This window comes from Miscanthus floridulus, chromosome 13, assembly GCF_019320115.1.
Source record: "Miscanthus floridulus cultivar M001 chromosome 13, ASM1932011v1, whole genome shotgun sequence".
NCBI classification, from domain to species: Eukaryota; Viridiplantae; Streptophyta; class Magnoliopsida; order Poales; family Poaceae; genus Miscanthus; species Miscanthus floridulus.
In genome coordinates, this window is record NC_089592.1 from 60060813 (window position 1) to 60083728 (window position 22916).

At 58.9% G+C, this 22916-nt stretch overlaps 1 protein-coding gene across 1 annotated transcript; it reads right to left on the reverse strand.

Annotated features, from left to right (window-relative positions):
• Nucleotides 1-11436: 11436 nt before the first annotated feature.
• Nucleotides 11437-12000, reverse strand: LOC136501724 (uncharacterized). The gene has a single exon (XM_066497250.1). It carries the CDS (start codon nucleotides 11998-12000, stop codon nucleotides 11437-11439), a length of 564 nt encoding a protein of 187 aa, XP_066353347.1.
• Between the last annotated feature and the right edge of the window lie 10916 nt (nucleotides 12001-22916).

Here is a 22916-nt window from a genome sequence, read left to right on the forward strand (position 1 = left end):
GTATTCATGCTTCCTTTTGTCCTCATAGTTGAGTTTTTGAGCTAGAGGCGGTCAAAGCGATGGTCGGTCAGAGCGCGGAGGCGCTAGCTCAATCCCTTGAGGAGCGACGCGTTCTCAAGGGAGAGCTTGACCAGCTTCGCAATATTGCGCAGGTGGTTGTCTCCGAGGTGTTCGGGTCAGGACCGAGCACTAGTGTCGATGTTTTGGAACCGGGGGTCCCTCAACCAATGAGTGAGTTTGTGCTGCGTGCCCCTAATTCCGGACGGTGATGCAAAGAGACACAAGGTTTATACTGGTTCAGGCAATCGAGGCCATACGTCCAGTCTGAGAGATTGATCTTGTATTCCTTGCACCGGAGTGCTCGTAGTAGGGGGTTACAAGCTAGGTGAGAGAGGGGGCTAGCCCCAGGTCTCGGTGAGGGTGGTGCAGGCTGCTTGAGGCGTTGTTCTCAAGCAGCGTAGTGGAAGTGTCAAATTCTATCGGTGTGTTCGTCTCTCCCTCTGTCCCCCTAGAAATGGCCCCGGTGCCTCCCTTTTATACTCTAAGGGAGACCTGGGACCGTACATAGATTGCTACATAGCGCTTCTGTAAACGGGGTGGCGTGTCCGAGCCCTGTAGCCGGCCACTGTCGTGGTATGGTCGATGGAGTGGCCCTGTCCTTGTCGTGCAGAAGTGACGCGCCGGTCATACTCGATCTTGTGCGTCGTGGGGCTCCAGTACAGCTTGATGCAGGACATGGCGGGCGACGTGCTGGTCACCGTGCAATGACATCGTAGGGAGCAGCGGCCCTGCAGACGCCGAGACCGAGCCATCGTGGGGGGGCTCGGCGGACGTGGATCTTCAGGCTGCCGAGTCCCTGAAGCAAACTGCCGAGGCCTTGGGGGAGTTATTGGACCTGGATACTGATTCCGAGGCCACAGTAGCCCAGACGTGGCTCCCCATGCTGCGCTGTCCTTGGAGCAGGAGTTGGCAGCTCAGTGAGGCATGGGTGTCATCCATGTGCATAATGGTTAGCACAGTGGCGGGTAACCCCTGCCTAGTCCGGGCGACGTGCGGGTCATCGTGTGATGACGTCGTGGGGAGCTGTGGCTCCGCAGGTGCCGAGGCCAAGCCATTGCGGGGGGCCCCGGCGGACGTGGGCCCTCAGGCTACCGAGCCCCTGAAGCAAACTGTCGAGGCCTTGGAGGGAATTATTGGTCCTGGGTACTGATTCCGAGGCCACAGTAGCCCAAACGTGGCTCCCCATGCTGCGTTGTCCTTGGAGAAGGAGTTGGCAGCTTAGTGAGGCATGGGCGTCAGCCATGTGCATAGTGGTTAGCACAGTGGCGGGTAACCCCTGCCCCGTCCTGCTTCCTGTCCCATCGGCCACTCTGCTGTACTGTGCCGAGCGTGCGGCCGATGTCAGGGGCAGCAGTTGGCTGAGTTAATGCGACACAACGTTTTGTCAGAGGGACGGGAGAAGGAAGAGGCAGCGGAGTGCTGCCGAGCCCGCCTTGCGTGAGATGGAGGGTTAGTGGCCCGGCCGAGGCCTTCGGCGGGGAGTCGCTCGAGGTCAGTGGTGAGGGGGCCTCGGGCGAGTCGGAGAACCGGCCGAGGCCAGCGGTGTGGGGGGCCTCGGGCGAGTCGGAGAACCAGTCGAGGCCAGCGGTGTGGGAGGCCTCGGGCGAGTCGGAGAACCGGCCGAGGCCAGCGGTGTGGGGGGCCTCGGGCGAGTCGGAGAACCAGTCGAGGCCAGCGGTGTTTTAGCTGGTTCCGATCTTTACGAAGTCTAAGTAGTCGTTTTTTAGGTCTTACTTAGGGTGCCCCTTCTCACGGCATCCGACAGTAGCCCCCGAGCCTTGGGGGGAGTGAAGGTACTCCCCCTGAGGTTCTGACGAGGATTGGCTCTCGATAGTTCCTGTTGGGATGGTGTTTGTACTCGAGGCTTTGGTGGGTGCGCGCGAGCGCACCCGCCGGGTGTAGCCCCCGAGGCCCTGGAGGAGTGATTTCACTTCTTCAGGGGCTTTTTTCTCCTTCGAGTGAGGGGTGTTTGCCGGGCCCATGGGTGCGAGTTCGGATCGCAGGGCCTTGACGATGCTGCGGAAAAAACCCCTCAGCCTCCGCCTGGAGCGAGAGGGCTGTCAAGGGTTCCCCCGGCTTTTTGTACGACCCCCGTACTTCTTTTTCGCTCGGAAGGAGGGGTGGAAGATGCCGCGCTACCCTCGGTGGGCGCGAGCGTCGGCATTTCCGGTGAGCTGTTATCGGGTAAGTCCGAGTGGAGGCCCATACCCCGTTCGCTGGGGGTCGGCTAGCGGTCCGGGGACGCGCTCCAAGAGTACCGGCGGGTCTCTCTAGTGGGTGCCGAGGCCGTTCGATGGGCCTCGGTGGCTCGGTGCCTCCCTACGGTGGGATCCCATTCGGAGACATCCCTGCCGGTCTCGGACACGACATGGGTGCGCCCGTATAGGCTCGCGCGTAGTCGTCCCTGACTCTTTTGCCCTGGGGCAGCTGTCGAAACCCCCGGGGGGTCCAGCCTTCGAACCCCTGGACCGTAACGGGCTTGGGTCGCTTTTGTCTTTATCTTGGGCGTAGGAAGAGCCCCCGAGCCTTCGCACGGGGCGAGAGGGTGGTCAGGGGTCCTCCCGACTGTTTTGTCCGTCCCCGCACGTCCTTTTCGCTCGGACGGGGGCTGTTTGCCGAGCCCACTCGTGTGCGAGCTTGAGCCGCTGGGTCTCGGCAAGGTTGCAGGAGGAGCCCCCGAGTCTCTCGCGCGGAGCGAGAGAGCGATCAGAGGTCCCCCTGGCTTTTTGGTTCGCCCCTCGCGCGTGAGGGTCTGTCTGCCGAGCCCCCCTCGGGTGCGAGCCTAGGTCGCGGGGTCTCGGCGTTTTTAGCAGAGGGAGCTCCCTAGCCTCTGCACGGAGCAAGAGGGCCGTCAGGAGCTCTTCTGGCTTTTTGAACGACCCTCGCGCTTCCTTTTCGCTCGGAAGGAGGGTTTGTTTTGCCGAGCCCCCTCGGGTGCGAGCCTAAGTCGCTGGGTCTCGGCAATGTTTTTTGCAGGGAGAGTCCCTTAGCCTCTGCGCGGAGCAAGAGGGCCGTCAGGGATTCTCCTGACTTTTTACTCGACCCTCGCGCTTCCTTTTCGCTCGGAAGGAGGGGTGGAATGTGCCACGCTACCCTCGGTGGGCGCGAGCGATGGCAGTCCCGGTGAGCTGTTATCGGGTAAGTCCGAGTGGAGGCCCGTACCCCGTTCGCTGGGGGTCGGCTAGCGGTCCGGAGACGCGCTCCAAGAGTGCCGGAGGGTTTCTCTAGTGGGTGCCGAGGCCGTTCGCTGGGCCTCGGTGGCTCGGTGCCTCCCTACGGTGGGATCCCATTCGGAGACGTCCCTACCGGTCTCGGACACGACACAGGGCGTCCCAAGCGTTTCGCTTGCTTGGGCCACGGCCTCGTATAGGCTCGCCCGTAGTCGCCCCTGACTCTGTTGCCCTGGGGCGGCTGTCGAAACCCCTAAGGGCCCAGCCTTCGAACCCCTGGACCGTAGCGGGCTCGGTGCCCAGTTCCTTTGCCTGAAAGGAATGGGGGGGGGTTATTTCTCTCCCTACGGCTAACAACGGCAGGCGTGTCTTTTGAGGCGACTTTTTCGGGGCAGTGAAACGGCGCCTGCTGCTGCTGCGGTTGGACGTGACGTGGTGTCCGCCGACGGGACGTATCTGCACGCACGATTTAATGAGGAGGGAGTGGGCGCGTGGGCGGTAAAACCGGATCTGGGTAACCGCGCCGGATCTTTTGGGGGAAACTTCCCCGATTTCGTCGCCCTGGCGGTTTCGCCCTGTCCCTGCATAAATACGCGCAGAACCTCGCCCTTCCCCTTCTTACCTTTTCCGCACTCGCCTTTGCTGCCTCCGTGCCGTTGCTGAGAGCATAGAGCGCCGGGGAGGAGAAGGAGAAGGGCGAGAGACTGAAAGAGAGAGGGAGAGAGATTACCGCCGTAGCAGCGTCCTCCGCCGCGCAATGGCTGGTGGTCCCGTCATCCTCCCGGCGGATCCCTGGGAGCGGTCCGACGTCACCGAGGAGAAGCTGCAGTCGCTCGTGGAGGCCGGTCTTCTTCGCCCGATCACCGACCCTGACGAGCCGGAGTGGATTGCTCCGGGGAACGAGTCGGAGCCGAGGCCGCGCGACGGCTACGTGGTGAGCTTCGTCGTCTTCCACGAGCGAGGCCTCGGGTCGCCGGTGGACAACTTCATGCGGGCGCTCCCGCACTACTACGGTGTGGAGCTTCATAATTTCAGCCCCAACTCCATCGCGCAGGCGGCCATCTTCGTCGCCGTCTGTGAGGGGTACTTGGGGATCGCTCCCCACTGGGAGTTGTGGCTCCACTTGTTCCGAGCGACGTTCACCACCAAGCCGGGGGGAACGAGGGGGGCTCGGAAGGTGCAGAGGGCCGGCGGCTGCACCCTTCACGTACGCCAAGACCGGCAGTCCCTCTACATCCCTGGCCCAGCTGTCCTCGTCCAACCGTCGTTGGTATGACGGCTGGTTCTACCTCCGTAACGACGGCGGAGGACTTCCCCCTTATACCGGGCGGGTTGTAGAGAGTCAACCAGAGAAATGGGGATACGGCGTCGTCAAGGTCGATCAGCCTAGGCTGGAACCGCTCTTGAGGGCCTTGGGGAAGCTGCGTGACCACGGCCTTTCGGCGGCCGTGGTCGTGGCGGCTTTTCACCGCCGGAGGGTGTTGCCGCTGATGGCCCGGCGGCGGCGGTTGTTCGAGATGACGCCGGGCGATCCGATCGCTGGTGTCAAGATGTCCGCCTTCGCCCTTACCGACGACGAGATCCTGCGTCGGGTGAGAGAGGCGGTAGACGGGAAGCCGAAGATTGACGATCTGATGCCGTTCCCGATGCGCCCGTCGCGGGGGTATGTCTCGCTGGTAAGTTGGATGTCGTCGAGGCTTTCGCGGCCTTCTTGTTTTTCGTTTTCCTTTTTTTTTGTCTGTTGTCTTACTTCGTTGTTCCCAGTAGGGGATAAGAGACGTGCGAGGCTCCCCGCCGCCCGTTCCCGAGGACGCCCGGCGGCGGTCCGTGAACAGGGCGCGTGCCGAGGAGGAGAAGAAGAAGAAAGATGCCAAGGAGGCGAAGCGCACGAAGAAGCTCCTTGCGCGCGAAAAGCTGGACGCCCGTCGCCGGCGTCAGAAGCTCGACGGTCTCCCGTTGGAGCCGTCTCCCTCGTCGTCGATGTCGGATTCTTCGGGCGACGGCGACGGGCGCGAGGTGGGGACGGCCTGCCTAGGAACACCTCCCCGACATTAGGGAGATGGTGCCCGGGGCGCCGGCAAGGAGCCTGACGCTCCTAGGAGGAGGAGGTGTCCCAGGGCCGGTGGCGGCTCGTCCCGGGGCCGAGGCCGACACACCCGAGGCGCGGGTGTTGGAGGAGCGTGCCGTCAGCCCGATGGGTTCGACGGTGGAGGTGGAGCCGGCGACGGTGGGGGCGACCCCCTCGTCTCCGCGAAGGGTCGAGGAGGTGCCGGGGCCCGACGGAGGCCAGCTGGCAGCCGGTGGTCACCGAGGCCGCGCTGCTGCCACCACCGCCGCCGTTGCAGAGGAGACTGGCGGTGTTGAAGCGGCTGCATCCCCGTTCACGGTAAGCGTTTTTTCTGGTGGAGTACGTACTACTTCTTGTTTGCCCCTCGGTCGCGTGCTGACCTTGGGAGTGTCTTTGCTTCCAGCCAGACGCATCTGGTGGAAGATCCTCCCTTGGCGCCCCGTAAGGCGCTCAAGGTGAATGTTAGCTCCTCTGCCCATCAGGCAGCGGAGGCGCAGGCTGGCGTGCAGCGTGGCGCGGCGTCGGGCGGGGCCGTTTCGGAGGAGGCGGCTGCCCAGGAAAAGGGTGCCGAGGCAGCCGCGGAGCGAGTGGAGGAGGAGGAGCCCACGCCTCGCGATGTCGCGGGTCTTGGGGCGAAGGAGGCTGGGGCGTCCATTATTGCCGAGGCCGTTGAGGGTGAGGCCAGAGCCCCCGAGACCTCTGAAGCCAGGGCGGTGGATGCCGGGGCCGCCGAGGTAGAGATGGCGGAGGCCAGAGCCCCCGGGTCCGTCGAGGCTGAGGCGATGGAGGTGGAGACGGAGCAAATTTTGGCGCCGCCCCTGGTTCAGACAATCTCGTCTGATGATTCTTCCCGAGGGAAGGAGGCGGCGGACGTCGAGGAGGCCAGTACCGCGGAGCAGCCGGTCCCAGATCCCGCCGAGGGGAGTTCGGCCCTTGCCCGGCTACGGCCCGAGCCCCATGGGTGGAACTTCCCGCGTGTTTTCTGGCAGAGCCAGGCTGATCCCGAGGGGGAGCCTGTGTTCGCCCTTGAAGATATCGCAGAGGGGGGGCGGTGGGATACCCTCAAGCAGTACCGCCAAATGGCAGTGCGGTCGCTGCAGACGGCGATGACTATTATGGGACGGGACTTGCCCGGTGTTACCCAGGTAAGTACCTTCCTCTCCCGTGCCGAGTTGTTTTCTCTTCGAGTTCCCTCGCAGCGTTTTGACGCGCGTTTCTTACCTTTATAGGAGCTCGAGACCCGGTCCCTTGGGAAATCGGTGTTCCTACGAAGGGAGAGGGATATCTGGGACCAGCTCCGGCGGCAGAGGGGCCTGCTCGCCGACGCCCAGGGGCTTTTGTCAGCGCGGAGTGCGGAGGTGGAGGACCTCCGCCTTCGTTGTGCTGACCTTCAGGCCGAGTTGGTCACGGCTAAGGGGCAGGCTGCCCCCTTGGAGGCGAAGATCAAGGAACTGGAGGAGGAGCGAGACTCCTTCAGGTCTCGGGCCCAAGAAGCGACGGCCTCTGCGAAGGCCACAGCCGGGCAGCTGGGTGCGGAGCAGAGCGAGCATCAGGCGATGAGAGTCGCCTTGGCAGAGGTTACCAAGGCGGCCGAGGCCTCTCGGGTCGAGGTCCTAGCCTGGAAGAACAAGGCCGAGGGTGAGTTCCGCTGAACCGTGTTCCTTGTTCCACTTGTTCTGGTTCGCGTTTGACTCCTGACCCCTCGTTGCGACGTAGATCTGAAAAAAGAAGCTTCCCAGGCGGCTGAGGCCTCCGTCGTAGCGCAAGCGGCGCTGGATGCTGAGGTCCGGGAGCACGAGGCGTTACGTAGCGCTGTCCGTACCGCCTGCGAGGCCCTGGACGTCGAGGAGGTCCAATCAGCCAGCTCCCTTGGGAGCCGCCTGATTGCGTTGAGCGGCCGCGTCCGCGAGAGGCTCCGGGGGGCTTTGCACACGGGTGTCAAGCGCGCCCTGGCCGTCGTCTCTTCGCACTACGCCATCAACCTCGAGGCTGTCAGCGACGGCTATGTATTGCCAGAAGATGACGAGGAGGCTGATGCGGAGGTCGTGAAGCTGTTGGAGGCGGCCGAGGCACCTGGCACGGCGCTGGCTGGTCTGTTTGAAGAAGAGGTGGTCCCTCCCGCGCCGGCCACCGATCCTTGAGCTTTGACCTGGGCCAAAAGGGGCCATGTAACCGGATTGAGTTAGTTGTTGTATCGTGACGTTTTTGTGGCTGTTGAGGCCTTTTAAAGTATTTGCGTATGTGCGTCTTTTAACCGTTTTCTGTTCTACTTCCAAGCCTGTGCCCTCTGTCTCGATCTTGGGAACCCGCAAAGAAATCCCTCGGTACCTAAGCCGTCCTTCGGCGAAGGGTGGTGAGGGAGCTGCCGTAGCCCAGAGGCGTAGGCCGTTCTCACGACTCGACCGGCCCTTTGGCCTCCAGACAACTTTTGGTCTTTGGGTTTCTTGTGGAGGTCCCGTCGGAGCGTAAGAGAGTTTGGCGTAAAATTTTTTTTTGAAAGATCATTAACAAACGGTGTTCGAGACTCAGGGGGTTTCGGGACTTTAGGGGGTTTCCCCCTATTTGGCCCCCGAGGGAGGCTCGGCTTTGCAGAGGCAGGGCCGAGTCTCCCTTATAGCGCTATTGTGACGTCGAGCCCCTATCTCTGCATAGAACCTGCTCGGAGCCTACGCTGTCCTTTGGGTGAAAAGGTGGTGAGGGAGCTGCCGTAGCCCGGAGGCGTGGGCCGTTCTTACGGCTCGGCCGGCCTTTTCGCCTTTGAGGCGTTCGTACGGTCCTTAGGTTCTATACGATCGACTTGTCTATAAGGGGGGTTCCTCGAAAGATTATAACAACTAAGAACGCTTTCTTTATTGTATTTCGAGGAACAATGTAAACAACGTTTGGAAATTTAAGGGTAGAAGCGACGTAGCTGTTCTATGTTCCAAGCGTTTGCGAAGATTTCTCCCTTCTCGTTGGCTAACTTGTAGGTCCCGGGCTTCAGCACTTGAGCGACGATGTACGGCCCTTCCCAGGGTGGGGTCAGCTTGTGGCGGCCCTTGTTGCTCTGCCTCCATCTCAGCACCAGGTCGCCCACCTTCAGGTCTCGGCTTTGGACGCGCCGGGCTTGGTAGCGCCGTAGGGCTTGCTGGTACCTGGCTGAGTGTAGTAGCGCGACGTCTCGGGCTTCCTCCAGTTGGTCGAGGGCGTCTTCGCGGGCAGTGCGGTTGCTTTGCTCGTTGTACGCCTGTAGCCTCGGGGAACCGTATTCTAAGTCAGTGGGGAGGATGGCCTCGGCTCCATAGACCAGGAAGAACGGTGTGAATCCCGTGGCTCGGCTTGGGGTATTTCTTAGGCTCCAGATGACTGACGGGAGTTCGGCAAGCCATTTCTTGCCAAACTTCTTCAATTGGTTGAATATTCTTGGCTTAAGGCCTTGTAGGATCATGCCGTTGGCACGCTCTACTTGGCCATTCGTCCTTGGGTGCCCTACGGCCGACCAAGCCACCCGGATGTGGTGGTCGTCGCAGAACGTTAGGAACTTGCGTCCGGTGAATTGTGTCCCATTGTCAGTGATGATGGTGTTAGGAACCCCGAACCTGTGGATGATATCGGTGAAGAACAGCACCGCTTGCTCGGATTTGATCTGAGCGATTGGGCGAGCCTCGATCCATTTGGAGAATTTGTCGATAGCTACCAGCAGATGGGTATGGCCCCCGGATGCCTTCTGCAGAGGCCCAACCATGTCCAGCCCCCACACAGCGAATGGCCATGTGATGGGGATGGTTTGGAGGGCTTGGGCCGGAAGGTGCGTCTGTCGAGCGTAATACTGGCATCCCTCGCAGGAGCGTACTAGCTTCGTGGCGTCGGCCACCGCCGTTGGCCAATAGAAACCTTGGCGGAAGGCGTTACCCACGAGCGCCCGAGGCGCCGCGTGGTGCCCGCAGACTCCCGCGTGCAAGTCCCAAAGTAAGGATTGGCCAGCCTCGGTGGTGATGCATCGCTGGAGAACACCAGATGGGCTACGCCTATACAACTCAGTCGTCGCAGAGGGCGTAAGTCTTGGCGCGTCGCGCAAGCCGTCGGGCTTCGGTTCTGTCAGCGGGCAGTTCTCCTCGAACGAGGTGATCAAGGAAAGGGACTCGCCAGTCCGTTCCTTGGTCGACCTTGGGAGGCTCTGCGTCAATCGCCATGGCCTCGGGCTCGGCGGGCGAGGTCTTGGTGGCAGAGGGGGCCTCGGGCCCTTCGGTGGGCTCGGCCGATGGGCCCTCTTCCATCGCTGAGGCGTAGTCGACGGATGGCTTGTGGAGGTCTCTGGTGAAGACGTTCGGGGGGACCGGGGTCCAGTGCAGACGCCATCTTTGCTAGTTCGTCCGCGGCCTCGTTGAACTTTCGTGCAACGTGGTTGAGTTCGAGACCGTCGAACTTGTTCTCCAGGCGACGTACCATCGCGCAGTACGCCTTCATTTTGGGGTCATGGCAGCTTGACTCTTTCATCACCTGATCGACGACGAGCTGCGAATCACCCCGTACGTCGAGACGTCGTACTCCAAGTTCGATGGCAACTTGCAGGCCGTTGATGAGGGCCTCGTATTCGGCGACATTGTTGGAGGCGGCGAAGTGAAGCCGGATCATGTAGCGCATGTGTACTCCGAGGGGCGAGACCAGGAGCAGGCCCGCGCCAGCCCCAGTCTTCATCAGGGACCCGTCGAAGTACATGGTCCAGCATTCTGATTGTATCTGAACGGGTGGCAGCTGTGTGTCGGTCCATTCAGCTACAAAGTCGGATAGGACCTGTGATTTGATCGCCTTTCGAGGCGCGAAGGACAGGGTTTCCCCCATGAGTTCGACAGCCCACTTGGCTACTCTACCCGAGGCCTCCCGGTTTTGGATTATCTCTCCGAGAGGAAACGATGACACCACAGTCACCGGGTGGGACTCGAAGTAGTGACGCAGCTTGCGTCGAGCCAAGACTACTGCGTAAACCAGCTTCTGGATGTGGGGGTAACGCGTCTTAGTTTCGGAGAGGACTTCGCTGATGAAGTAAACAGGTCGTTGGACGGGTAGGGCATGTCCCTTCTCCTGCCTCTCGACTACTATGGCCGCGCTGACCACTTGGGTTGTCGCGGTGACGTAGAGCAAGAGGTGCTCGCCCTCGGCGGGCGGTACCAAGACGGGGGGGTTAGTCAGCAGTGCTTTGAGCCTGGCGAGGGCTTCCTCGGCCTCGGCGGTCCAAGAAAAGCGCTCGGACTTTCTCAAGAGGCGGTAGAGGGGCAGGCCTTTTTCGCCGAGGCGCGAGATGAAGCGACTTAGGGCTGCAAGGCATCCCATGACCCTCTGTACTCCCTTGAGGTCTCTGATTGGCCCCATGCTGGTTATAGCTGAGACCTTCTCTGGGTTGGCCTCAATGCCGCGTTCCGAGACTATGAATCCCAAGAGCATGCCTCGGGGGACCCCGAACACGCACTTCTCGGGGTTGAGCTTGATGCCCTTCTCTCTAAGGCATTTGAAGGTCACCCTCAAGTCATTCACGAGATTTTCGGCCTTTTTGGTTTTGACCACGATGTCGTCTACGTAGGCCTCGACGGTCTGCCCAATGTTGTCGCCAAAGACCTGGGTCATGCACCGCTGGTACGTGGCACCTGCGTTTCTGAGGCCGAAGGGCATCGTGACGTAGCAGTACATGCCAAACGGTGTGATGAAGGAAGTCGCGAGCTGGTCGGACTCTTTCATCTTGATCTGATGGTATCCGGAGTACGCATCGAGGAAAGACAGGGTCTCGCACCCTACGGTGGAATCAACGATTTGATCGATTCGAGGTAATGGGAAGGGGACCTTTGGACAGGCCTTATTCAGACCGGTGTAGTCTACACACATCCTCCACTTCCCATTTTTCTTCTTGACTAAAACGGGGTTAGCCAACCACTCCGGGTGGGATACTTCCTTGATGAACCCGGCCGCCAAGAGCTTCTGTACCTCCTCCCCGATGGCCCTGCGTTTTTCTTCGTCGAAGCGCCGCAGGCGCTGCCTCGCCGGTCTAGATCCAGCCCGGATGTCCAGGGCGTGCTCGGCGACTTCCCTTGGTATGCCCGGCATGTCCGAGGGACTCCATGTGAAAATGTCGGCGTTCGCACGGAGAAAGTCGACGAGCACGGCTTCCTATTTGATGTCGAGGGTGGCGCTGATTTTCAGCGCCCGGTCGTCGGGGCATGCGGGGTCGACTGGGATGAGTTTGATGGTTTCAGCGGGCTCGAACGCCCCCGCGCGACGCTTGGAGTCAGGCACCTCGCCACCGAGCTGGTCTAGGTGGGCGATGAGGGTCTCGGCCTCCGCAAGGGCCTCGGCGTACTCGATGCACTTGACGTCGCAGTCGTATGCATGTTCGTACGTGGACTCGATTGTGATGACACCATTAGGGCCTGGCATCTTGAGCTTGAGGTAGGTATAGTTGGGCACTGCCATGAACTTGGCGTAGCAAGGTCGCCCCAGGATGGCGTGGTAGGCTCCCCCGAACCCGACTACTTCGAAGGTGAGGACTTCCTTTCGGTAGTTGGAAGGGGTGCCGAAGCAGACGGGAAGGTCGATGCGCCCGAGGGGTTGCGTGCGCCTACCCGGCACGATGCCGTGGAAGGGTGCAACGTCGCCTCGTAGCCTTGACCGGTCGATCTCTAAGAGCTCCAGGGTGTTGGCGTAGAGGATGTTGAGACCGCTGCCTCCGTCCATCAACACCTTGGAGAGTCGGGTGTTGCCGATGATCGGGTCGACGACCAGCGGGTACTGCCCAGGATTCGGAATACGGTCGGGGTGGTCACCTCGATCGAAGGTGATCGCCTCTCGGGACCAGTCGAGGTACTGGGGGGTGGCCACCTTGACCGAGAAGACTTCTCGGCGCTCCCTCTTGCGCTGCCGCGTCGTAAGGCATGCCGAGGGCCCACCGAAGATCATGAAAGCGTTGCGTACCTCGGGGAACCCGTCGTCCTTGTCCTCGTTTCGACCGCCGGCGCCCTTCTGCTTGGCGTCGTCGTCGGGGAGCCCGAGCTTGGCGTAGTAGCGCCGCAGCATGGTGCAATCCTCGAGAGCATGCTTCACCGGACCCTGATGGTAAGGGCAGGGCTTCTTCAACATGTCGTCGAATAACCCGGGGCCACGGGGGCCTCGGGCATTCCTGCGATCTGTTGTGGCGACCTGGATGGCCTCGAGGACCTCCCGCTTCCCTGGGCGACCCTTCTTCTTTTTCTTTGGGAGGTGGGAGGTTGAGGCCACGGGGGCCTCTTCCCTCCGCTTACCCTTGCAATCGGCGTCGGGGAAGATGGCTCCGACAGCCTCTTCTCCTGAGGCGAAGCTGGTGGCGATGTCGAGGAGCGCGGCAGCAGAGCGCGGGACGTTGCGTCCTAACTCTCGGACCAAGTCCCGACAAGTGGTGCCGGAGAGGAAAGCCTGGACGATCTCCGAGTCGCCGACGCTGGGTAGCTCGGTGCACTGTTTGGAGAAGCGCCGGATGAAGTCTCGGAGAGACTCGTCCGGCTTCTGGCGGCAGCTCTTAAGATCCCAGGAATTCCCGGGGCGTACGTAAGTGCCCTGGAAGTTCCCGACGAAGATGCTAACTAAGTCGCGCCAGTCGTGGATTTGCGAGGGAGGGAGATGCTCGAGCCAGGCTCGTGCCGAGTCCAACAAGAGCAGAGGGAGATTGCGGATGATGAGCAGGTCATCGTCCGCGCCGCCCAGCTGGCAGGCCAGGCGGTAATCGGCGAGCCAGAGCTCCGTGTTGGTCTCACCGCTATACTTCGCGAGATTGGTCGGCTGTCGGAACCGGGTGGGGAAAGGAGCCACGCGGATGGCCCTGCTGAAGACCCGAGGGCCTGGCGGCTCAGGGGAAGGACTACGGTCCTCACCGCTGTCGTAGCGACCGCCTCGGTGCGGGTGGTAGCCCCGGGCGGCTCCATTGTCGTGGCGCCGTCGCCCGCCAACTACTTCATGGTCGCCCCGTGCCTCGCGTTGGTCTCTAGGTCGATCGCGTACCGAGGGGGCCCTGTTGACCGTCGGCGTGCGAGCGGCCTCGGGGCGGACCGAGGCGTCCTGGCCCCGGCGAGGTTGCGCTGCGGGCTGCTCCGAAGTGCCTCCGCGCCGGCGGGAGGCGGAACTTTCGGCCTGCTGCACCGCTGCGGTCTCGAGGAGGTCGCGGAGCTCTCCGCGGACCCATCGCCCCTCGGTGGTGGAGGGCTCGGGCATCGCTCGGACCAGCATCGCAGCCGCTGCGACATTCTGGCTAGCGCGATTAAAGATTGGGGGTGGCTCTCCCCCCTCGTTATCGTTGATGCGGTGATGAACGTCGCGGGCCCTCCCTCGGGCTCCCCCGCCCTCACCACGCCCTTGCTGCTCCTGCTCAAGAGTGTCCCAAAGCTGTTGCAGAAGGAGCCGGTCTTGTTCGACCTTGGCTTGAAGCTCGCGGAGCTGCTCCAGGTCTGGGCGTCGATGTCCCCCGCGAACAGGATTCTCGTTCCGTGCTGCCGGGGATTCGAGACGCGGAGGTGTGGCGTCGCCCGCCCCTGCCCGGGGCGGGGATGGTTGCCTGTCCTCTCGTCCTCTTCGCCTCGCCCTTGGCATCCCGAGCCCGACGTGGAAGCACTCACGAGATGGATCGTAAGTCCCTTCGTCATCGGAGTCGGAGTAGCCGAGGCAGTAGTCGCTTGCAGCCAAGAATTGGCGCAAAGCCCTAGGGTTGTGGAGTTCGGAGAAGTCCGCCCCGGGCCATGCCTCGTCCTCGTCCGAGGAGTCGAAGCGGATGCTCAGGTCGGGAGCGAAGCGCTGGCGGCGTTCCTGAGGGGTGCTCGTGAGTGGCAGCGTAAGCGTAGGCGTAAGAGGCGGCGGCATTTCTCAATTCCAAAGGGGGATGGCGACGGTGCCGTCTCCATATTCTGCCCCGCCGGGGTCGGCTCTCCAGGGAGTGGTGGAGCGGAGCCAGACGGCTGGGTATCGCCGCAAGCCGCCGGCGATTTTCCTTCGTCCATGCTCAGGCCAGACAGGTCCCCAAGCCAGGGACCCCGTACCAACAGCTGGTCGTAGGGTATCGGCGGGGAGTGGCGTGCCGCCCTGGGTTCGCGTAGCGTCGGGGTGGCCTTGCTCGCGTCGTGCCTGGCGAGCATGGCGAGAGCGGCTGCCCGGGCGCCGCCTGCGCCTGGGCCGCCGGGGCGTGACTTCATCGTCGGACGGTGGGGCTCGAGGGGCGAGGAGCACCATGTCGTACTCATGCCCTAGAGACATGAACTCTAGGCTTCCAAACCAAACTATGGTGCTGAGACGCAATGGACGTACGGGGTCTGCCATCCGGAACTTGCTGGGATGATGAAGCCGACACGCAGTCCCCCTACCTGGCGCGCCAACTGTCGATGTTTTGGAACCGGGGGTCCCTCAACCAACGAGTGAGTTTGTGCTGCGTGCCCCTAATTCCGGACGGTGATGCAAAGAGACACAAGGTTTATACTGGTTCAGGCAATCGAGGCCCTACGTCCAGTCTGAGAGATTGATCTTGTATTCCTTGCACCGGAGTGCTCATAGTAGGGGGTTACAAGCTAGGTGAGAGAGGGGGCTAGCCCCAGGTCTCGGTGAGGGTGGTGCAGGCTGCTTAAGGCGTTGTTCTCAAGCAGCGTAGTGGAAGTGTCAAATTCTATCGGTGTGTTCGTCTCCTTTTTTTGTCCGCCCTAGAAATGGCTCCGGTGCCTCCCTTTTATACTCTAAGGGAGACCTGGGACCGTACATAGATTGCTACATAGCACTTCTGTAAATGGGGTGGCGTGTCCGAGCCCTGTAGCCGGCCACTGTCGTGGTATGGTCGATGGAGTGGCCCTGTCCTTGTCGTGCAGAAGTGACGCGCCGGTCATACTCGATCTTGTGCGTCGTGGGGCTCCAGTATAGCTTGATGCAGGACATGGCGGGCGACGTGCTGGTCACCGTGCAATGACGTCGTAGGGAGCAGCGGCCCTGCAGACGCCGAGGCCGAGCCATCGTGGGGGGCTCGGCGGACGTGGATCCTCAGGCTGCCGAGCCCCTGAAGCAAACTGCCGAGGCCTTGGGGGAGTTATTGGACCTGGGTACTGATTCCGAGGCCACAGTAGCCCAGACGTGGCTCCCCATGCTGCGCTGTCCTTGGAGCAGGAGTTGGCAGCTCAGTGAGGCATGGGCGTCAGCCATGTGCATAATGGTTAGCACAGTGGCGGGTAACCCCTGCCCAGTCCGGGCGACGTGCGGGTCATCGTGTGATGACGTCGTGGGGAGCTGTGGCTCTGCAGGTGCCGAGGCCAAGCCATCGCGGGGGGCCCCGGCGGACGTGGGTCCTCAGGCTGCCGAGCCCCTGAAGCAAACTGCCGAGGCCTTGGAGGGAATTATTGGTCCTGGGTACTGATTCCGAGGCCACAGTAGCCCAGACGTGGCTCCCCATGCTGCGTTGTCCTTGGAGTAGGAGTTGGCAGCTCAGTGAGGCATGGGCGTCAGCCATGTGCATAGTGGTTAGCACAGTGGCGGGTAACCCCTGCCCCGTCCTGCTTCCTGTCCCGTCGGCCACTCTGCTGTACTGTGCCGAGCGTGCGGCCGATGTCAGGGGCAGCAGTTGGCTGAGTTAATGCGACACGACGTTTTGTCAGAGGGACGGGAGAAGGAAGAGGCAGCGGAGTGCTGCCGAGCCCGCCTCGCGCGAGACGGAGGGTCAGTGGCCCGGCCGAGGCCTTCGGCGGGGAGTCGCTCGAGGTCAGTGGTGAGGGGGCCTCGGGCGAGTCGGAGAACCGGCCGAGGCCAGCGGTGTGGGGGGCCTCGGGCGAGTCGGAGAACCAGTCGAGGCCAGCGGTGTGGGGGGCCTCGGGCGAGTCGGAGAACCGGCCGAGGCCAGCGGTGTGGGGGGCCTCGGGCGAGTCGGAGAACCAGTCGAGGCCAGCGGTGTTTTAGCTGGTTCCGATCTTTACGAAGTCTAAGTAGTCGTTTTTTAGGTCTTACTTAGGGTGCCCCTTCTCACGGCATCCGACAACTAGTACGCCCGCCGTCTAGCTGGCGGAGGTCCCGAATGAAGTTCGGGTACTCATCTCCGATGGCATGTTCTACGAGACATCGGGGGTGCTGACCTCGATGGCGACCCACCACCCCGATCTGGACTTCATGGCCATCTACAGAGGGTACGCCGATGGGTGGAGCGCAGATGAAATCCATGCGCTGGGGGAGAGTTTGGTGCCACATGCATAGATGGTCGTTGAGCAGGTCACCGTGCAGTGGGTGATGGAGGCTCGCCGTTCGACCGTGGCCGCAGACACGCGGCAGGAAGATGTCGTCCAGCCTACGAAGGCAGCAGAGGCTGGGTCGGAGGCAAGCATCGTCCCGACCCCAACTGAGCCAAACATCGTCCCGACCACAATCGAGCTACCTTTATCCTCGTCAACCGTACCGTCAGTCGATGCCGTCAGGGGGCCATAATAGAGTTAGAGTAGAAATAGTCAGTTTATGTAAAAGATGAGTTCATGGGAGAGCCCCAGTGTGAACAGTTTTACATTCATGAATATTTTAAGTTCATTTTGTGATGAAATCACTCATGAGGGGAAGCTTGTCCCGTCCGCCCTTGTTTTTACCCTTGCGTAGCTTTCTTTTTTGTCCTTTCTTTTTTGCACCTGTCCGTTGACCCATAGGCTGCAACCTTAAGAACCTGGGCATGGCCTGTGTGGCTCAGCTTCTCGTAACCATAGGTCATGGCGGGGTGTGATCGGTCGGGAGGCTAAAATCGCAAGTTATGTAGGGTAATCAAAGGAACGGAATGCCCTTTCGTTTGGGCGACACCCTTTTGTTTGGGCGAAAAGTATTACTACATGATAGTAAAAAAAGGAGGGTGGTATCGTACCTCCTTGGAGCCCCCGAGAGACCCAGGCCGAGAGTTCTCGGACTGGGGCACTGTAGGAGCAAACGTTGAATGGAAAGAAATGGTAAGACCGAGCTTTTGGGGAAGAAATGACGTAATTGTTCAATGTTCCATGTGTTGGTGAGAACGTTGTTGTTGTTGTCCCTCAGTCGGTAGGCGCCCAGTTAGATCACCTCGGCCACCACGTACGGTCCTTCTCATGGTGGAAGAGAGCTTATGTTTGTCCTTAGTTGACTGGGTCCTCCTGAGTACGAGATCACCAACCTCGAGCATCCTCCCCCTGATTTTTCTTTCATGGTATCTACGGAGAGTTTGCTGGTAACGAGCGGAGCAGATGATGGTCATCTCACGAGCCTCCTCGAGCAGGTCGACCATGTCCTGCTGAGCCTCCATGGCTCAATCTTGGTCGAAGGCCTTTACTCTTGGGGCGCCGTGATCAAGGTCAGAGGGCAACACTGCTTCGGCTCCATATGCAAGGAAGAAAGGTGTGAATCCTATGGACCAGTTTGGGGTCGTTTTTAGGCTCCAAAGGATCGCTAGGACCTCTACAACCCATCGCCCGACATACTTTTTAAGTTGGTTGAAGATGCGGGACTTGAATCCTTGGAGGACCATGCCATTAGCCCGCTCGACCTGACCATTAGTACGTAGGTGTCTGATCGAGGCCCAATCGATCCTGATGTCGTATCCATCACAGAAGTCTAGGAACTTCTTCTCGGTAAAGTTTGTTCTATGATCGGTGATGATACAGTTAGGAACACCAAACCGATAGATGATGTCGAGAAAGAACTTGACCGCCTCTTTCGAGCAGATATTGGTGATGGGCTTTGCCTCTATCCGTTTGGTGAACTTGTCCACCGCTGCGAGTAGGTGAGTGAAGCCGCCCGGGGCCTTTTTGAGGGGTCCAACCATGTCGAGGCCCCAGACCGTGAATGGCCAGGTGATGGGGATGGTCTGAAGCTCCTACGCCGGTAGATGAGTTTGCCGAGCGTAGAACTGACATCCTTCACACCTGTGGATAACCTCCTCTGCATCTCGAAGTGCAGTGGGCCAGTAGAAACCTTACCGAATGACTTTCTTGACAAGCGACCTCCGGGCCACGTTGAAAGGTCCTTGTTTGGTTTTGGTAATTGAGTGACAACTTAGGTGGACTAATTGTGTTTATGTGAGATACACAGGTGATTAGTCCACAAGTACATGTGTATGAGCAACATATGCCATGAAGGTGAAAATGGCTTGGAGATGTTGCAAAGCTCACACATGTGATGATGAAGGAGCTTAAATGCACATGAGACATGACATTGAGTCATGTGATCAAGGTGGAGAAGATCAAGACAAGACTTGGCTTGATGGACCGGTTGCAAGCGTGAAGGGCAAGTCAAAGGCTTTGGAGTGATGGACCGCGTGGCGGTGAAGCTTGAGCAAGACTTGGCACCGATGGACAATGGCAACGGTGAAGAGCAAGTAAAGTCAAGATCGATGAACCAATATGATCACGTGATGATATGAAGTGGATCATATCATTGTTAATCGTGTTGGTGCATGTGTTGCATCGACGTTGGAGGAGATGGAATGGAATGCGCAAGGCAAAGGTATAACCTAGGGCATTTCATTTCACCGGTCATAGGTGTGTAGAGAAGTTTATGACTGGGTTTAGGATAGATGGCCGTACTATCAAGAGGGGCAAACTTGTTTGCATATCGGTCATCTAATGCCACTCGAGTGATCTAACTTTGCATCATCGCTAGGATCGAGTGGCGTGGCAAGTTGAGTGGCTAACATCCTTTGGGAAATGATTATGAAAAGCTAACACACATACACATGGTGGTGTACACTTGGTGATGTTGGCACATTTACAAAGGAGGTGGTGTTTGCAGGGGTGAGATGGGGGATTCGGCGCTTTCGGGAAAATGGAATGCCTATTTTCTATTGCGCCGGATGCAAATTCTTGTGGTTGGCTCATTGGAGCAAGGGTGAAGAAGTTAGAAGTGAGAACGAGTTGGTCGTGAAGATGCTGGTGTCGGTCAACTGACCAGACGCTGGGTCTGAAAGCACCGGACGCTGGCAGGGTGCGTCTGGTCAGGCTGACGTACGGTGACGCAGAAGCTAGAGTGTGATCGGACGCTGGGCTGCGTCCGATCAAGTGTGACCGAACGCGTCCGGTCGAGGTCGGTACCTTACTGGAAACGACTAGACGCTGGGGGTTCAGTGTCTGGTTAGTTGAAGTTGCTGCGTCCGGTCAGGTCAAGTGACCGTTGAAATCAGGACACGTGGCCGTCTGTGGGCGATCGGACGCTGCGGTCCAGCGTCCGGTCAACACGATCGGAGCGTCCGGTCGGCCCGATTTTTGCCCAGTGAAGGGGTAACGGCTAGTTTAGCCCTTGGGCTATAAATAGAAGTGGCCTTCGGCCATGGCTAGTGTGGAGCACCTTGGGGGACTTTGTGTCCATGCTTGAGAGTGCTTAGGAGTCCTCCATCTCACACATACTTGATAGTTATCATCCGATTATGTGAGTGAGCGATTCTAGTGCGATTGCATCGTGAGGTTGTATCGAGTGGCACTAGGTGATCGAGTTGCAAGCCGGTGGTGCTTGTTACTCTTGGAGGTTGCCACCTCCTAGACGGCTTGGTGGTGGTCTCCGTCGAAGCTCGCAAGAAGCTTGTTCGGAGCTCTAGAGAAGAGCTTGTGAGGGGTACTTGTGCTCGCCCCGCGGGAGCCACAAAGAGCAACTCTAGTAAAGCGTGTCATTGAGCTACCCTCACTAAGGGGTAAGTTCTAGTGGCGCCCGATGTGCGGGCTTAGCGGGTGATGCTAATTAGCCGTCGAACCACCAAGTGAGCGATCGACACAATGGGGACTAGCGTGTTGGCAAACACGTGAACCTCGGGAGAAAAATCATCATGTCAACCTTATTCTTCCTGTTGGTTTGCATCCCCATTACACAATCTTGCCATTACTTTTATACATATTAAGCTTGTGTAGTTGCTCTTGTAATTAGATAGCTTGTGTAGCTTGCTAATTACCTTCTTGCTTGTGTGGCATAGAAGTAGTTCCCTTGCGTGGCTAATTTGATTTTAGTAACCTTGTTAGTCACATTGCTTAGTTTGTGTAGCTAAGTATTTGCGCTCTCAAATTAGGCATTGGTTGCCTTGTTATTGAGCATTGCTAGTGAGCTTAGTTAGCTTTGTGCTTTTGCTTACTAGCATGTGTAGGAGCTCCCTTGTTGCTTCAAGTACTAGAGGGATAGGTTTGTGTGACCTTGCTCCTAGCATTGGTTAGGTGAGCTCTAGCTAGCCCGGTACCTTTGTTGCTTGATTAGTATCTTTGAAAGGTGCTAGAGAACATAGATAGAGGGGTGTAGTCTTGGCTAAACCGATAGTTATAATTCCGCACTTGCTTCGTTAGCCGACGCGATTAATTTTAGAAAAGACTATTCACCCCCCCCCTCTAGTCCGCCATCTCGACCCTTCACACGTGATGTCCGTAGATTCTGGCATGGACCTCAAGGAGGAGCTATTTTCCCTGGTCGGACGGGATGCACTTCATGAGTACTCCTGACGAACTCCATTTGTAAAGTTCGTCACTAATGGCGACGAACGTCTTGGCGCGTCAAGCAATTCATCGCACTTCAGTCCTTTTCGGTGGGAGAACCTCGTCGAGGAGGTAGGCGAGCAGTGGTGCTCTCCAGTCGACCGGATTGAGTGTCATCACGACAGAGTCACCTGTTGACGTTGCGATAGGAATGTTAGGGCACGAGCCCCCGAGCGCCTGGTCAGGGATGGATCAAGTCGGAACACTGGAGCCCCCGAGCACTTGGTCGGGGTTGAGCCGTAACAGAGTCAAATCCTCCACAACACGGGCAGATGGCTCATGGAGATCATTGATGAAGACTCCATCTAGATACAGAACTCGCCTGGCAGCCAATTTTGCGAGGAAGTCAGCGACATCATTGTCCTTTTGAGGGACATGATGTAGTTTGATCCCTCGGAACTTGCCCTTGAGCTTGCGCACCTCTTAGCAGTACGCCGCCATGAGAGGGCTCTTGTAGGAGGACTCCTTCATGACTTGGTCGACGACCAATTCTAAGTCATCGTGGACATATAGCCACGTGGTGCCGAGCTCGATGGCGATGAGCAGTTCATTGATGAGGGCCTCGTACTCCATAGCATTGTTCGAGGCTGAAAAATGGAGACCGATCGCATAAGCTCCCATCCAAGGAGATCAGAACCACTCTAGCCCCTGAGCCAGGTGCCATGACTGGCCTATCGAAGTACATCATCCAATACTCGTGGGTGACGTCCTGGGTTAGGAGCTAGACTTCTGTCCATTTGGCGATGAAGTCAGCAAGAGCTTGAGACTTAATAGCGGTGCGGGGGACATACCTCATGCCGTGGCCCATGAGCTCTAGAGCCCACTTGGAGATTTGGCCAGCGACGTCACGGTTACGGACGATCTCCCCGAGTGGGTATGAGGTGACGACCATGACCTCGTGGTCAGTGAAGTAGTGTAGGAGCTTCCGGGTCACCATCAACATAGCGTACAGAAGCTTCTAAACTTGGGGGTAGCGGACTTTGGTGTTGGTGAGTCCCTCACCAATGAAGTACACCGGTCGTTGGACCTTCAGGGGGTGTCCCGGCTCCTCCCTCTCGATGGAGAGGGCGGCGCTCACAACGTGGTTTCTTGCCACGACGTAGAGGAGGGATTCTCTTCGTTCGAGAGAGACAAGGATTGGTGCCGATGTCAGCGATGCTTTGAGGCTTTCCAAAGCCTGTTGTGCCTTCCTTGTCCAGACGAATGCGTCTGTCTTCTTGAGAAGTTTGTAGAGAGGCATCCTTCGTTCGCCTAGTCGGAAGATGAACTGGCTCAGGGCGGCCAAGCAGCCGGTGAGCCTCTATACGCCCTTGACATTACGTATCAGGCCCATGTTGGAGATGGCCATGCTTTTTTTGGGGTTGGCTTCGATGCCATGTTCGGACACGATGTATCCGGGCAGCTTCCCCTTCGGGCCCCGAAAACATATTTTTCAGGATTCAATTTGACGCTGAACCTTCGGAGGTTCACGAATGTTGCGGCCAAGTTTGCGATCAGGTCGCTAGCTTGAGCCATTTTCGCCACTACGTCATCTACATAGACAGCGATTGTTGGTTTCAGCCGCTCGACTTGGTCAGGTTGGTCGGGTGGGTCGATTTGGTCCGTGAAGCATTGTTGCATGCACCGTTGATAGGTGGCGCTAGCATTCTTCAGACCGAAAGGCATGGTTACGTAGCAGTACGAACCATACGGGGTGATGAATGAAGTCGCGACCTAGTCGGACTCTTTCATCGTGATCTGGTGGTAGCCTGAGTAGGCATCCAGAAAAGAGAGGATTTCGTATCCTAAGGTGGAGTCGACTATCTGGTTTATGCGTGGCAAAGAAAAATGGTCCTTTGGACACGCCTTGTTGAGGCTAGTATAATCAACACACATTCTCCATTTCCCGTTCTTCTTTTACACAAGAATAGGATTAGCTAGCCAGTCAGAGTGATATACCTCTTTGATGAATCTGGTTGCCAGAAGTTTGGCGATCTCCTCGTCTATGGCCCTACGCCTCTCATCATCAAAGCGACATAGGCGTTGCTTGACAGGCTTTGAGCTCAGGGCGACGCATAGTGCGTGCTCGGCGACCTCCCTCGGTATGCTCGGCATGTCAGAAGGCTTCCACGCGAAGACATAGCGATTTGCGCATAGGAAGTCGGCAAGCTTGTTTTC